Source organism: Actinia tenebrosa, unplaced genomic scaffold (assembly GCF_029948245.1).
Source record: "Actinia tenebrosa isolate PJP-AT-01 unplaced genomic scaffold, QUT_ActTen_1.0 PGA_scaffold14__42_contigs__length_11649687, whole genome shotgun sequence".
NCBI lineage: Eukaryota > Metazoa > Cnidaria > Anthozoa > Actiniaria > Actiniidae > Actinia > Actinia tenebrosa.
Window position 1 is genome coordinate 3,201,801 of NW_028292574.1, and position 16,025 is coordinate 3,217,825.

A 16,025-nucleotide genomic window follows, 5' to 3' on the forward strand; every position below is an offset into this window, starting at 1 on the left:
GATTGTTGTTTGTTGGTCCTCTCCTGTGCTTAGAGGGTTTTTCTCCGGTTTTCCTCCCTCCTCAATAATCAACTACCAAATTCTAATTCGATCTTTGGGCTTTCACCTAGTTTGGAGCCTAGCTCTTTTGTGATTGTCCCACGCTTTGATACAACAGCTAAAGCTAGTAGAAAGTGTCAAAAGTACTAAAGTGTTTGACTCTTGGCTTATGGCCCAACAAGAAGGAAGGCAATATTATAATATTTTCAATAATTCATATCTTATTATTTACGTACAGGGGTGGTGCAGGGGTGGTGAAGGGGGGTGACTAGTCACCATCCCCTTCCCTCACCGTTTTGCTCATATTTCTCAGTATTATCCTTAGTAAGCCACCCCCCTTTTCCTGGTATTCCTGGTAAAACCTTTGTAACTCCCCTTCTAAAATTTTCTGGATCTGCCACTGATGTATACAAAAATTGTTTTTCTTTATTTCAATTTTTAGTATTAAAAATTATTATTATTCATTTAATCATTCTTTTTATGCTTGTTTAATTATCAACTTATTGTTTGATTTTAGATGAATGTTGAATAACAAGTAAAGCTGAAGATGGATATGTTCAAGAAGACTACTTTTGTAAGGTTTTGCTGTGCGTCTGCCTCCATGTTGCCAGAGGAACTTGGACTGTCAACTGAACAGCTGATTTGTCTGTGCAAAGAATGCATAGAGATGGCTAAACACTGTAATGATATAAGTACCATGATGAATTCATGCGTGGTGTTCGTAGTGCATAGCAACAGCTTAGGTAGACATGCTGAATCACTGAGGTGTCTGAAGGAAATATTACCGTTAGCTGAAGCAATACCATGTTATGAGTTAAGAGTTCGTAAACATTTGTCCTTCACATATATGAAGCTCAACGAGTTTGACAACGTTGTCTTGCACGCTGAGAAAATGATCGAAATTGCTCAAACTATAGGCGATAAAGAAAACGAAATCTATGGACATCATGAAATGGGACATGCATTTTTGTCCTTAGCTCGTTATAATGATGCTATTGACTGTGGCGAAGAATGTCTTAAAATTGCCCAGAAAATTGATAGTCCCGAAGGCATGATGGTTGCATATGACTACATAATGGTCGCATATGCAAACATTCAGCAATATGATGACACTATTCATTATGCGCACAAGCTCCTTGATTGCGCCATGAAAAACAACAATCAGGAGGGTATGATGGAGGCGTACTTAGAGCTAGGAGTAGCACATTATGCCTTGAATCACTATCAAGATGCCACTGACTTTGTAAAGAAATGCATTGAAATAGCGAGGGAAATAGAAGACAGACGTGTTGAAGTCGAGGCTTACCTATTAATGGTGCAGATATATAACGCTCTTTCCCACTACGACAATGCAATTATCTATTGCAAGAAATGTATTGAGCTTGCAGTAACTATTGGCGAAAAACGTGCGGAGGCTCAGGCTTATAGCTTACTTGGAGAGATATATATTTCCTTGGAGAAATACGATGATGCCATTCAAAATTTCAAGCAATGCATCGATATCGTGAAGCGTTTTCGTTTCGAGAAGAAACCAGCGGTAAATGCTTTTTTGTATCTAGGAAAGATATATGAGACACTGGATCAGTATAATGATGCAGTGCATTACTATAAGAAATGCATCGACATGGCACAAGAAACTGGCGAGAAAAAGATTGAAGCACAAGCATGTCTAGGTCTTTCGTGTTTATACCGGACATTAGTTGATAAGGAAAGCATGGATAATGCCATCCAATACGGTAACAAAGGCCTGAAGATCTCTCAAGAAATTGGGGACAAAAATACTGAGATGGACGGATATCATTGTCTCGCTCATGCATATATAGACTCGATGCAGTTGAATGAAGCGTCTTTGAGTATGGATGCTGGCATGGCGATTGCTACAGAGCTTGGAGACAAAGAAGCTGAAGAAAACTTCAATGTAATTCGTTCTAGTCTTTATTGCACAGTTGGTTTGCAAAACAAGGTGGATGCACCCTTATTAAAGGAATTAATAGAGGTACCAACATGTTCTGAAGATGAGTTATTACAGGATCTTGACCAAGCGGTGAAGACAGGCGATAAAAAGAAGAAATCCAGAGCTTTCATGAGGCTTTACAAATTTTATCGTTCTAGAAAAGAATATGTAAAAACAATCAATTGCCTACAGCGGTTTAAAGAGATGAACGTTGATTGTTCTGTGAACTTGTTCTGTATCACAGAAATGGGAAACTTGTATCATTTGATGGGTCAGAATGACATAGCTTTACACAGTTTCAAACAAGGGCTACCTACTGCTGAGTCTTGGTCTGATACTGGGCAGCTATCCCTATTCTATCATGGCTTGGGTCAATTATTGTGTTCATTAAACAGAGAACTGAGCTTGGCAGAACATTATCTAAGAGAAGCTATACGATGCTTTGAAGCGATCTTTACCACACTTGGTAGTCGTGATGAATTCAAGATCTCCATATTTGACAAATATGTCAATAGTTATAAGCTGTTGGCAATACTGTTAATCAAAGGCAAACAGATCGAGGAAGCGGTTTTAGTGTTAGATCGTTGTCGTGCAAGAGCATTGAAAGATCTTATGATGTCAAACTTCAAGATGGAACAAGAGGAGAGCAATGATGAACACCTAGAGTACAGCGATGTTTTGTCTCTGGTCTCAAGAAATGACTTCAGCATTGCCTTTTACTCACTTTGTGGTAATGGTTTTCTGAAGTATTTTCTTGGAGGGGAGACAAATTTGCATTATTCAGGTTGTCCTAATCATTCCGTACAGATATACATCGATAGGTTGTTTGACGAAATGGGTGTTGGTGAGGTGGTTGACTGTGAGAACAGGTCTTTGGACAAAGAGGAAGATATTCAAAAAGAACAAAGAAGATGTATAGAAGAAAACGAGGAACTTAATCAAGCAACGGCATTACTGCTGAACCTCGATTCTAACAGAGGAGAATCTAATGAGAATAGTGCCGAAACCAAGGGATCTACTCTAGAAGATCTATTTGATATCTTAGAATGTGATAGAATACTATCGTCGAAGCAAGACGAGGTTGTTATTATTCCTGAAGGTCCCTTATACCAAGTACCTTTTCCCGCATTACGAGATCGTCGCACGGGAAAGTATTTATCAGAGACAAAGCGCATTAGACTTGCTCCTTCATTAGCGACTTTAAAGGCGTTGCAAGAACGCACAGAAGATTATTATTCCAAGAAAGGCGCCTTAATTGTTGGAAATCCTCTTGTTGGTAAAGTCATGTTCGATGGTGAAGAGAAAGAGTTTGATCCTTTGGATAATGCGTTTGCTGAAGCGATCGCAGTAGGCAATGTATTCAATGCGACGCCTTTGACAGGAGAGAAGGCTACAAAACAAGCGGTTATCCAGAGACTAAAAGAAGGAGTAGCTTTCGTTCATATCGCTGCACACGGCAGTCTCACTAAAGGTACGATAGCACTTGCACCTTCTCCTGAGGTAATAGCAACAAAGATCCCAGATGAAGAAGATTACATGCTGACCATGGCTGATGTACAGCAGGCTAAAGTACGTGCACAGTTAGTTGTGTTAAGCTGCTGTCACAGTGGACGTGGTGAAATCAGAGCTGAAGGAGTAGTTAGCATGTGTCGAGCCTTTCTAGCGTCCGGTGCTCGTGCAGTGGTAGCGTCTCTGTGGGGCATCGATGATGGAGCAACATGCGATTTCATGTTTAGATTCTATACTCGCTTAATGGACGGAAAGAGCGCGAGTGTAAGTTTACATCAAGCGATGAATGAAATCAGGAACTCTTCCGGCTACAGCGAACCAAAGTACTGGGCACCATTCTTTCTCATGGGTGAAGATGTCACAATCAATTGTTAAAGAATACTGAAAACATAGCATAATGATGACATTTTTCATTCTTATCATTATAATGACAAGTGCTGCCTTTTTTAGTTCAGAAGACAACTGATATATTTTCAGCTGCTCATATCATCAAATCTAAATATAAGATAAGGCGTAGGATGAGGTGATTTTACCGTGCCCTGTACAAGTCAACATATTAGCATGTGAGTTGGCATGTGTCGAGCCTTTCTAGCGTCAGGTGCTCATGCAGTGGTAGCGTCTCTGTGGGCCATCGATGACGATGCAACACTGGAGTTCATGGTTAAAACGCCGCTCCACTCGAATTTATTACAACTAAGTTCAGTCTAGACTTTAGTTGAACAATACACAGCGTACTTACCGTGTTCTTTACAGGTATGAAAAGTGAAGGCAGATCTCAAGTCATCATACTTCAGTCTAGACTTTGGTTGAACAACAGGCAGCGTACTTACCACGTTCTTTACAGGTATGAAAAGTGAAGGGAGATCTCATGTCATCATAGTTCAGTCTAGACTTTGGTTGAACAACAGGCAGCGTACTTACCGCGTTCTTTACAGGTATGAAAAGTGAAGGGAGATCTCATGTCATCATAGTTCAGTCTAGACTTTGGTTGAACAACAGGCAGCGTACTTACCTCGTTCTTTACAGGTATGAAAAGTGAAGGCAGATCTCAAGTCATCATAGTTCAGTCTAGACTTTGGTTGAACAACAGGTAGCGTACTTACCACGTTCTTTACAGGTATGAAAAGTGAAGAGAGATCTCAAGTCATCATAGTTCAGTCTAGACTTTGGTTGAACAACAGGCAGCGTACTTACGACGTTCTTTACAGGTATGAAAAGTGAAGGGAGATCTCAAGTCATCATAATTCATGTATTACCAGCTGATATAATAAAAATATTAGCCTATCAGAATAGAGAAAATTTGCAAAACTGAGGTGTCTTTTTCCTCTTGAAAGTTTGGATTTGCAAGCTTCCAAATAAAATAATAACGTTGCTAATAAGTGCTTCATAACACTGATGACACAATTACGAATGAGTTTTATATTTTTATTCCAATGGCGGACAGGTTTTTATTTTTGGCTGATCAATTTTCACAGGTTTCATGCAAGACACCTCAGTTTTGCATTGACGTCATTTCTACGTCACTATTTCAGATCAACTGATAGGTTTTGTATATTTATATACATTACTTTATCCTTGACAATTATGTAAGTTCCTAAGCTATCGTGGAAGTGCGCCCTAACGAAATATTCTATAATAACAACGAACACAAAAAGAACGATTAATGATAAACTCTAAATGAAGAAATGAAGATTTACCAAATATACTTAGATGATAATAGCTAATTTAAAGGCTAAGCGTATTGAAAAAAGGAGTGCATCTATTCATTGATTATATGTTAAATAATCCTACATTAAGCATTACATTACGAGCAACAGTCGCTCAAGTGTCGCATATAATGCGGTAAGCCCTGTCTAACTTAACGTGTTTGTAGTACCAATATAAAACTGCCGTAGCAAACTGATTCATAAGCTGTTCTTTTATCAAACGGCTTGATTCATCAATTGAGTTTGACTGCTTACGAGTAGAGCGCCGTCTGCAACGGGTCTATTTTCTGTAAATGTTGCATTTTCATCGTATTTAATTTTTTTAGCATAACTTTAGGAATAACTAAGATTTTTGTAAAGACATTTTCAGAGAAAATGCAGGATTTAGCAATCTAAACTTTATCTTTGAGAAGTTTAATCTGAAATATGTTTATGGCAGTATCATTCAAATTTTCTTCGTCACGTGACACTCAATTAGCATAAATCAGCATTAATATTAATGATAAAATATTGAAATCTCCAAATTTTGTGCACCCATTTTGTAACCCATTTAATAAGTTTTTCAATGATGTATAATGAAGTGAGAATGAATAAATATTTTTATCAAAAGGACACCAAAGGGTTAAAACAGAGTACAAAATATTCGACACACTACCTGTGGAGTAAATAGTTTGTCAGATTTTAGTTGTTGGTTGACGTAACGTCAAAGTCGAGAATAGTTTATTCCATCCAATATTTAAGGAATATAAAACGCGCGCGTGACTCTATACTGTTATACAAACACGCTGGGAGCTGTAGAGCACGAGAGAAGCAAGCATAGGAACGACGAGGCGTAGCTAAGTGTTTTTCATGCTTCTCGAGTGGTCTACAGCTGCCAGCGTGTTTGTATCACAGTACAGAGACATAAGCAGCCGTTTTACTTTGCTTTTATGAAGCGAGCTTGTCTCTGTCTTCTGTTATTAACACGGTAGCCAGCCAATCAGCGCGCGCGTTATAAGGCATTATAGAGCTGTTAACCGTGACGTGCTTCGAAAGAAAAACGACTTCCGGGTTCAAATTAGTCATAACTTCTACGGATATTTTTTTTTTTTTTTTTTTTTTTTTTTTTTTCATAGCAGGATTTTTTGTTCATATATCTAATCGTTGAAGGTAGAGAATAAATCCTGGGAATAAGTTGTGGCAAGATTTTAGCGGTCTCTTGCGTGACTGAACCCGGAAATACGTCGCAACTTAGGAGCCCTACAATTTAAACATAATCAAATAATCTAAAATGATACTGATGGTTTGTATTGATAATAATAGCAGTTCTTATAGGTATTACGAAGTCTCAATGCCTTTACAGAAATCCAAAAACTCTTCAAAAAATCCAAAAAATATATTATTATGACAATCTTACAAATGTAGCTCCTACTAAATTAAAAGAAAAGAAAATAATAATAGTTAGAATATATATAAATATGTATATAATTATAAATCAATCATGTTTAAGAGGGTGTGTATTGAGTGTTTTTTTAAAAAATAAATCTAGAGAGGTTAAGTGTCTAATGTCTTTTGGAAGGTCATTCCACAACTTTGGAGCAGAGACACGAGGGTTGATGTATGATACCCGATAAAGGAGAAATATAGTTGATAATCTAGTGGTATTAAAACTTCCGTTATAGCTTACATTTTCTGTACAGTTCAAGAAGAAAGCTTTGAAATGAGATAAGGTATTCTTCGAGTTACGATTTTCGAGTTACACATTTTTCGAGTTACGCGCTCGGACACACCCATGTTTTGGGGGCCACGCCCACTTTCACATCTGTGCGTAACTCGATGACAAACAGCGTTGAAATCAAACTCGAGTTACGTAACTCGAACCCAACAGATTGAACCTTATTTTTCGAGTTACGCGATATTTCCGTAACTCGATTCTAAAAGTGGACCAACGTTTTTTCGAGTTAATTTGAAATAGAAAATATTTTTCTTCTCCATAAATTAACGGAATTAAAACTAAGATTAACACATCAAATCAAATAAGAAATTCCCCTGCGGGCGGACTAAAAAATGACACAGGTTGGAAGCGGTCGTACTGTTTATTGAGTAAAAATGACCGGACTGTAGAGTTTCATGGTTTTAACGGTTTTATATTGCGGTAGCTATCAATCGAGTCGCGGAAAGAGAAAAAGAGAAAATACATAACGATGTATACGGACAGAACGTGATAAATGCGAGTAAATATTGACAAAATAAAATGAAAGAAATACGAATAAAAAATAGAAATGAATAGTTGAGCGAGACAACCACCTCGACTCATGGAATCAGTTAATCTCTTCAGTTCTTTTCCTCGTATTATCTTCACCTTAGGATCATAACCATCAGGTAATATCAACCTAGTAATTTAAGTCAAGATTTTAGTATACCTTTTTCAATATTACACTGTTATTTTTCTTAGAAATCTTCATCTCAAATAAGTCTCCAAGATATCAAACTATCTATCCGAACCTGCTTATTCCTCGATTACATGCTCCAGTGATTTCCGGTTTACCGCCTATTTCAATTTCATAACTGAAAATATGAATAACAACCCTGTAATAATCCAACAAAGATGACGGCTGGAGGAAGTTGTTTTACCATGATTCATTCTTCATGGTTGTGTGCTGCTAGGATGTAATAGAAAGCTTATCAGCTGTTGTATTTAGAACCCTAGTTTCTTTATATTCAGGTACGTATGATATTCATGTATTTATATCCGTAAGACTCAGTTTATTCCAACATTCTTTCGACGAGTCTTTTTATACCCTACAAAATGTAACCCGGAAATAACTTCATTTGGTAGAGCGCCTGGATTTCCACGTTTTCATTGCTTTTATTATTATTATTAACTTATTTTCTATCTAAAGATTATAAAGATTATTACTTATATCCAGGATTTCTAGTCTTTTTTTACCTTATTACAACTGGATTCTACATTTCAGTTTCATAATTATTCAATTCTTTTAGACTTGAAGGAGATTTCACTTCACAAGTGAACAAGCTATATAGACAGGGTATGTGACATCTTCTTTACTGTACATGGAAACAAGACTTCTTCTTCTGAGATCTGATGTATCATTTGATGACTTGCCTTGATCTCCAGGTATAAATATTTTATATTTTGTCTAACAACCTTTATTTAATGTGGTCAATGTACCCATGCACATGCCACAAAATTCTACAGTTCCTGGTTGTTGTTATGGATTACAAATTCTCACAATATGCACAATATAAATAGCATAACGTATTCGAAAGTTGACTCATTAACTAACATTTGCCCCCTTCCTCTCCCTCCCCGTTCGGTGTGTGTTATGAATGAAATAGGTTGCGGATTTTCCAAAAATAAAATAACACTCATAATTCTGAATTTAGAAGCATAAATTAGATTTTAGAGGTTGGGTATGTTTGTGCTATACATGAAGATTGTCTATACCCTGTCAAAAGCTGAAAATGAAATGTTTTTTGGTGAACTAAAGTATAGAACACTCAATAGACCTTGGTAACACATGAAAGTCTCAAAAGTACTAAAGTGTTTGACTCTTGGCTTATGGCCCAACAAGAAGGAAGGCAATATTGTTTAACAAATAAAACAGCTTTTTTCGTATTCCGTCCAGTAATAAAGCACGCCGGAAGTGACGTAAGCACGAAAAAAGTGTAAGGAGAAACACGAGCCGTAGACAAGTGCTTCTTACACTTCTTGAGTGCTTATGGCGCTTCCTAAGTGCTTTATTACTGAACAGAGCAAGGAAAAAGCTGCTTTATTCGTTTTATTATATAGTTACGAATTTTATTTCGGTTTTGAATTTTTAAAACGCAAAAAGAAAGATGGTCGCAGGATCTAGCAGCACTTCGCGCGCCTGGATGGCGTCAGCACTGTGCTTCGTTCACGTACTATCCTAACTATATTTTTCTTTCTTTATTTCAATTTCAATCTTTTTATTCTTCCTTCGTCCATTCTTTTGTGTGCTTGTTTAATTATCAATTTATTGTTTGATTTTAGATGAATGTTGAATAACAAGTAAACCTGAAGATGGATATGTTCAAGAAGACTACTTTTGTAAGGTTTTGCTTTGCATCGGCCTACATGTTGCCAGAGGAACTTGGACTGTCAACTGAACAGCTGATTTGTCTGTACAAAGAATGCATAGAGATGGCTAAACACTGTAATGATATAAGTACCATGATGAATTCATGCATGCTGTTCGTAGTGCATAGCAACAGCTTAGGTAGACATGCTGATTCACTGAGGTGTCTGAAGGAAATATTACCGTTAGCTGTAGCAATACCATGTTATGAGTTAATAGTTCATACATATTTGTCCTTCACATATAGGGGGCTCAACGAGTTTGAAAACGTTGTCTTGCACGCTGAGAAAATGATCGAAATTGCTCAAACTATAGGCGATAAAGAAAGCGAAATGTATGGCCATCAGGAAATGGGAAATGCATTTTTGTACTTTGCTCGTTATGATGATGTTATTGACTGTGGCAAGAAATGTCTTAAAATGGCCCAGGAAATTGATAGTACTGAAGGCATGATGAATGCATATTGCCGCCTAATGGTCGCGTATAGACACATGCAGAAACATGATGACACTATTCTGTATGCGCACAAGCTCCTTGATTGCGCCATGAAAAACAACGATCAGAAGGCTATGATGAATGCGTACTTAGCGCTAGGAGAAGCACATCTTGCCTTGAATCACTATCAAGATGCCACTGACTTTGGAAAGAAATGCATTGGAATAGCAAGGGAAATAGAAGACAGACGTGGTGAAGTCTTGGCTTACCTATTAATGGGGCAGACATATAACGCTCTTTCTGACTACGACAATACAATTATCCATTGCAAGAAGTGTATTGAGCTTGCAGTAACTATTGGCGATAAAGGTGCTGAGGCTTGTGCTTATAGCTTATTTGGAAAGATATATTATTCCTTGGAGAAATACGATGATGCCATTTCCAACTGCAACAAGTGTGTTCACATTGACAAGGAAGATAATGAAGAAAAAAGTGTTGACGTTACTGCGTATCTGACTTTGGGAGAGGCATACCAGTCTTTGGAGAAATACGATGAAGCCATTCAGAATTACAAGCATTGCATCGACATCGTGAACCGTATTGGCCTCGAAAAGAAAGAGGGGGCATTAGCGTGTTTGTATCTAGGAAACATATATGAGACACTGAGACAATATAATGATTCAGTGCATTATCACAAGAAATGCATCGACATGGCACAAGAAATTGGCGAGAAAACGATTGAAGCACTAGGATGTCTCGGTCTTGCGTTTGTATACAGCACATCATTTGATAAGGAAAGTGCCATCCAATACGGTAAGAAATGCCTGGACATTTCTCAAGAAATTGGCGATAAAAAAACTGAGATGCGAGGACATCTTTATCTCGCTAAAGCATATATGGACTTGCAGTTGAATGAAGCGTCTCAGAGTATAGATGCAGGCATGGCGATTGCTACAGAGCTTGGAGAAAAAGAAGCCGAAGAAAAGTTCAAAGAAATTCGTTTTGATTTTTATGGCAGAGTTGGTTTGTTGGACAAATGTCATGCACCCTTATTAAAGGAATTATTAGAGGTAGCAACATGTTCTGAAGATGAGCTATTACAGGATCTTAACCAAGCGGTGAAGACAGGCGATAAGACAGAGAAACAGAGGGCTTACTCCAGGCTTCGCAATTTTTATCTTCTCAAAAAAGATTATAAAAAAACAATCAAATGCCTTGGGCAGTTGATAGAAATGGACTTGGATCCTTCTATAAACTTGTTGTGTTTCACAGAAATCGGTAACTTGTATCATTTGATGGGTCAGAATGACATGGCTTTACGCAGTTTCAAACAAGCGCTACCTGCTGCTGAGTCTTGCCCTGATACTGTTGGGTACCTATCCGACTTTTATTATTTCTTTGGTCAATTATTGTATTTCTTGAACAGAGAACTGAACTTGGCAGAACATTATCTAAGAGAAGCTATACGATGCTTTGAAGCGATGTTTGCGACACTTGGTAGTCTTGATGAATTCAAGATCTCAGTTTTCGACAAATATATTGATAGTTATAAGCTGTTGGCAATACTGTTAATCAAAGGCAAACAGATGGAGGAAGCGCTTTTAGTGTTAGATCGTTGTCGTGCAAGAGCATTGAAAGATCTTATGATGTCAAACTTCAAGATGGAACAAGAGGAGAGCAATGATGAACACCTAGAGTACAGCGATGTTTTGTCTCTGGTCTCAAGAAATGACTTCAGCATTGCCTTTTACTCACTTTGTTTTGATGATTTTCTGAAGTATTTTATCGGGGGGGAGACAAATTTGCTTTATTCAGGTTGTCTTAATCATTCCCTACAGATAGACGTCGATACGTTGTTTGACGAAATGGGTGTTGGTGAGGTGGTTGACTGTGAGAACAGGTCCTTGGACAAAGAAGAAGATATTCAAAAAGAACAAAGAAGAAGCAAAGAAGAATACGAGGAACTTAATCAAGTAACGGCATTACTGCTGAACCTCGATTCTAACAGAGGAGAATCTAATGAGAATAGTGCCGAAACCAAGGGATCTACTCTAAAAGATCTATTTGATATCTTAGAATGTGAGAGAATACTATCATCGAAGCAAGACGAGGTTGTTATTATTCCCGATGGTCCCTTATACCAAGTGCCTTTTCCCGCTTTGCGAGATCCTCGCACGGACAAGTATTTATCAGAGACTAAGCGCATTAGACTTGCTCCTTCATTAGCGACTTTAAAGCACTTTGAAGACTTCCCAACAGACCAGACCAGCGATGCCAAGCCTTTGATTATTGGTGATCCTTTGGTTGGGAAGGTAATAATGGATGGAGAAGAAAAGGATATTCAAGGTTTGCTGGGTGCACAAGCAGAAGCAATCCTAATAGCTTATAAACTTGGTGTTAAGCCACTAATAGGCGAAGCAGCCACAAAGCTGGCTGTCCTAGAGAAACTACAAAAAGGGGTATCTGTGGTTCACATTGCTGCACATGGTATCCTATCAAAAGCTACCATCGTACTTGCACCCTCTCCTGATGCAAGAGCAACAAAGATCCCAGATGAAGAAGATTACATGCTGACCATGGCTGATGTACAGAAGGCTCAAGTACGTGCACAGTTAGTTGTGTTAAGCTGCTGTCACAGTGGACGAGGTGAAATCAGAGCTGAAGGAGTAGTTGGCATGTGTCGAGCCTTTCTAGCGTCAGGGGCTCGTGCAGTGGTAGCGTCCCTGTGGGCCATCGATGACGATGCAACACTCGACTTCATGACATCGTTTTATGGCAATCTGAAAAATGGGAAAAGTGCCAGTACGAGTCTACAGCTGACAATGAACGAGATGAGAAACAGTTCCAAGTATGAAGATCCAAAATACTGGGCGCCATTTTTTATCATGGGTGATGATATAACGCTCAAAAGCATTTAAAACGTGTTTGTTACTGCCGTTTGCATTACTACGCAGACACCCCAGACACAAATCGCGTCGTGTAGTTTGCACATAGATTGCTGTCAATCAAACACCTCATTCTACTTGGACGTACTCAAACTCTTTGCAATCGCTTTCGTAGCTTTCCTTCGTGATATCTGACTGAGAAAGTTTGATAGAAAAGCCAACTCACTGATCCAAACGTGTATAAATGGCGTCAACATGAATGATTGACGGTAGTCTATTGCGTAGTAACGCAAACGGCGGTAAATGATGTGGACATGTTATAGACATATTACGGCATTGGATAAACTGGAGAAGCAAAAATACACCATAACCAACTACCACTATTATCATGACCATCACTCACCATGACTATGACTATAACCTATGACTACATTTGTAACTACCACTATTGTCATGACCATCACTCACCATGACTATGACTATAACCTATGACTACATTTGTAACTACCACTATTATCAACACCATCACTCACCATGACTATGACTATAACCTATGACTACATTTGTAACTACCACTATTATCATGACCATCACTCACCATGGCTATGACTATAACCTATGACTACATTTGTAACTACCACTATTATCATGACCATCACTCACCATAACTATGACTATAACCTATGACTACATTTGTAACTACCACTATTATCATGACCATCACTCACCATAACTATGACTATAACCTATGACTACATTTGTAACTTCAGCTACAAATATAGAAGCATGTTAAAATTAGAGAAAATGAGTTTGCTAACATTTAATTGGCTGCACAATGTATTGGAATTCCTTTTTATATTTTTGATCTTGTAGTTTGCCATGTGTTACGAAATCCAAAAATTGAAGTCGCAACTATTAGAGTTAAAGTCAAAACTATATATCTTAACTATATCTATATCTTAATAATGCCTTATAATCTTTACCTATACCTTTTATTTACTCAGTATTAACGTAACTTTTGTAGAATACCGTGGGAAATTCCCACGGGTTTAGAATATATAAAGGGTAGATCTGAAACATGTAAAGTAGATGAAGTAGATGAAGAGCTACCCGGTACCTCTCTCCTGTGCGAATGCTTACACAAGTCAAGTTTGGATTAGCACGCAAGCCGTGAGAATATGAATTATAACAAGAAATGATAAAGAAAAACATGGATGCTTAGCAGATGATAGATCATGGACAATTAATATAACCCCTTTGTTTTAATGCGTTGTCTGTTAGAAGGCAATAAGTAAGTGTTAATTGTTATATACCAACTGTCAAAGTCCATTTCTCTCTTTCTATGACTGGTCGAGAGGGTATCACGTGAACGTGAATAAGTTTCGATATTTACCCGGCAACGGCTCTCAGCGGGCAACACTATATGCTATTGACCAGTAATAACAATACCAGAAGTGATTTTTCTTTTCTTTCTATTTTATAATATTGGAAATGTATAATTAGAACAAATGAATTAAATAGTTGGATATTTACAACCACAAGAGTTTATTATCATAAATGATTACAAATGAAGTAGATATAAATTTCATTTCTTATGGGAAGCCATTTCAGTGTTACGGCGGAATGTCTTACAGTATGTACGTGCTGTAAGTCAGTACCGTATGTTTCCCACTCATACGATAACCATTCTTATGGGAAGCCATTTCAATGTTACGGCATGTCGTACCGTACCGTGTACGTGCTGTAAGTCAGTACCGTATGTTTCCCACTCATACGATAACCATTCTTAAGGGAAAGCATTTCAATGTTACGACATGTCGTACTATGTACGTGCTGTAAGTCAGTACCGTATGCTGCCTACTCATAGCATAACCATTTTTATCGGAAGCCTTTCAAATGTTATCATGTCGTATTGTGTTTTAGAGTCGAGCACTTTTCTTTATTAGATTTAAATCTTCAACAATAAGGTAATCTTTTTAGTGAAAAAAGATTCCTAGTCGGTTGTTTATAAGCCTGTATAAATTAGATCAGACGTTATCAGTCATATAAGCAATATCGATCCGCGAAAAGTAGACCTATGCTTTCCTGTCTTTCGTGGCAAAAGTTACTGAGAAGAACATTTATTGCACTTGCATCGTCGATTTTATGCCCGCAATGGACTAGTGGGTGGTGCCGTGAAGACTTCTGCATGGGGTACTAGATATTGCACTGTTTTGGTGATTCTGACAGAGAACAATGGGATATTTGATCTTGGTGCGTCATGGCGCAAGATCAAATTCTCAAGTAGTGCAACTGATTTTATAACATAGCCTACAAAGAGGGCAGAACCTGCAATTATTTCAAAACTATATAGAGAACACCTTAAGGGAGAAGAGAATCTTAGACAAGTTAAACGAAATCATTCTTTTCTGTTAACCATTCCATCATCTTTTGACAACCAACCCAGAGGATGGAGGGTGGGAATATTTTTTGGCTCGCAAAGCTGCCATTACTGCAAAGACAGCAAGTGTGCCTCTGAAGCTGCATTGGACCCCCCGGCACAAATGGTGTGGGCAGCAGACCAACAAACGTCTTGGTTTTAACTTAGGCCCCGTCCACACTATGCCGGACAAATTTGAATCCGCAACTTTCACACCGACTCCGAAAAAAAGTTTTCCGTCCACACATGAAAACGGATAAAATGTTTCGCGTCCACATTAGACCGATCAGAGGCGGCAAAAGCGCTTCATTGCACACCTGAGTATGCGCATCGAGGCTGAAATTGAGCCAGCGGTGAATTTCTAGCCTTCTTGCCATGTTCCCATGACAATCATGACGTCATTGTATTCGAAAAATTCCTGATACCATTTATATCACGTGACAGCTAGTGCTCACAAGGTGAATTAATAGAAAAATGTATCCCCATCACAAAACAGATCATACTAATATTAGTACAACTACTGTGTTTAAGCAAGTTTAGATGAATGCCTATTGGTAAGTAGCAAGAGTTTTAAAAAGTCTCAAATATCAAATGTAGCCGAACTAGTTTTCGGTGAGGTCATATACCATCCTTTATTCTGAATTCCCATCCCTCTGTGCTTCATCTTGATGTTGTTCATAGTTGAAAAAACATGAAAAAAGAGTTCTAAAAAACGGTAACCCACCCCTCCCCTCCCCCCATTCCAATAGTGTTTGCGATGGCAAAGGAGCCTGGGTAAGGGTTCCCAGGCTCTCTCCATGTGATAAACAAAAATGGCGGTCAAGTTGATGCGCGGGAATTTTTGATCCCCAACTTGATTTTAAACGCTTTATTTTATGTTATTTTGCTTTAAGGTGTAGAATATTGGTATTTTTAAGTTTTAGAAGTCCTATTTTCATTTGTGATGGAGAGTATTTTGCTTGTGGAGCGGCTAAAACA

The 16,025-nt window shown here is 38.1% G+C and overlaps 1 protein-coding gene across 1 annotated transcript; it reads left to right on the forward strand.

Annotated features, from left to right (window-relative positions):
• The first annotated feature begins 557 nt into the window (after positions 1 to 557).
• LOC116288617 (uncharacterized) lies at positions 558 to 14,169 on the forward strand. Its single transcript, XM_089029915.1, has 3 exons — positions 558 to 3,872; positions 4,256 to 4,346; positions 9,238 to 14,169. The coding sequence occupies exons 1-3, from the start codon at positions 587 to 589 to the stop codon at positions 12,659 to 12,661; spliced, it is 6,801 nt and encodes a 2,266-aa protein (XP_088886041.1). The 5' UTR covers positions 558 to 586; the 3' UTR covers positions 12,662 to 14,169.
• Positions 14,170 to 16,025: the final 1,856 nt, after the last annotated feature.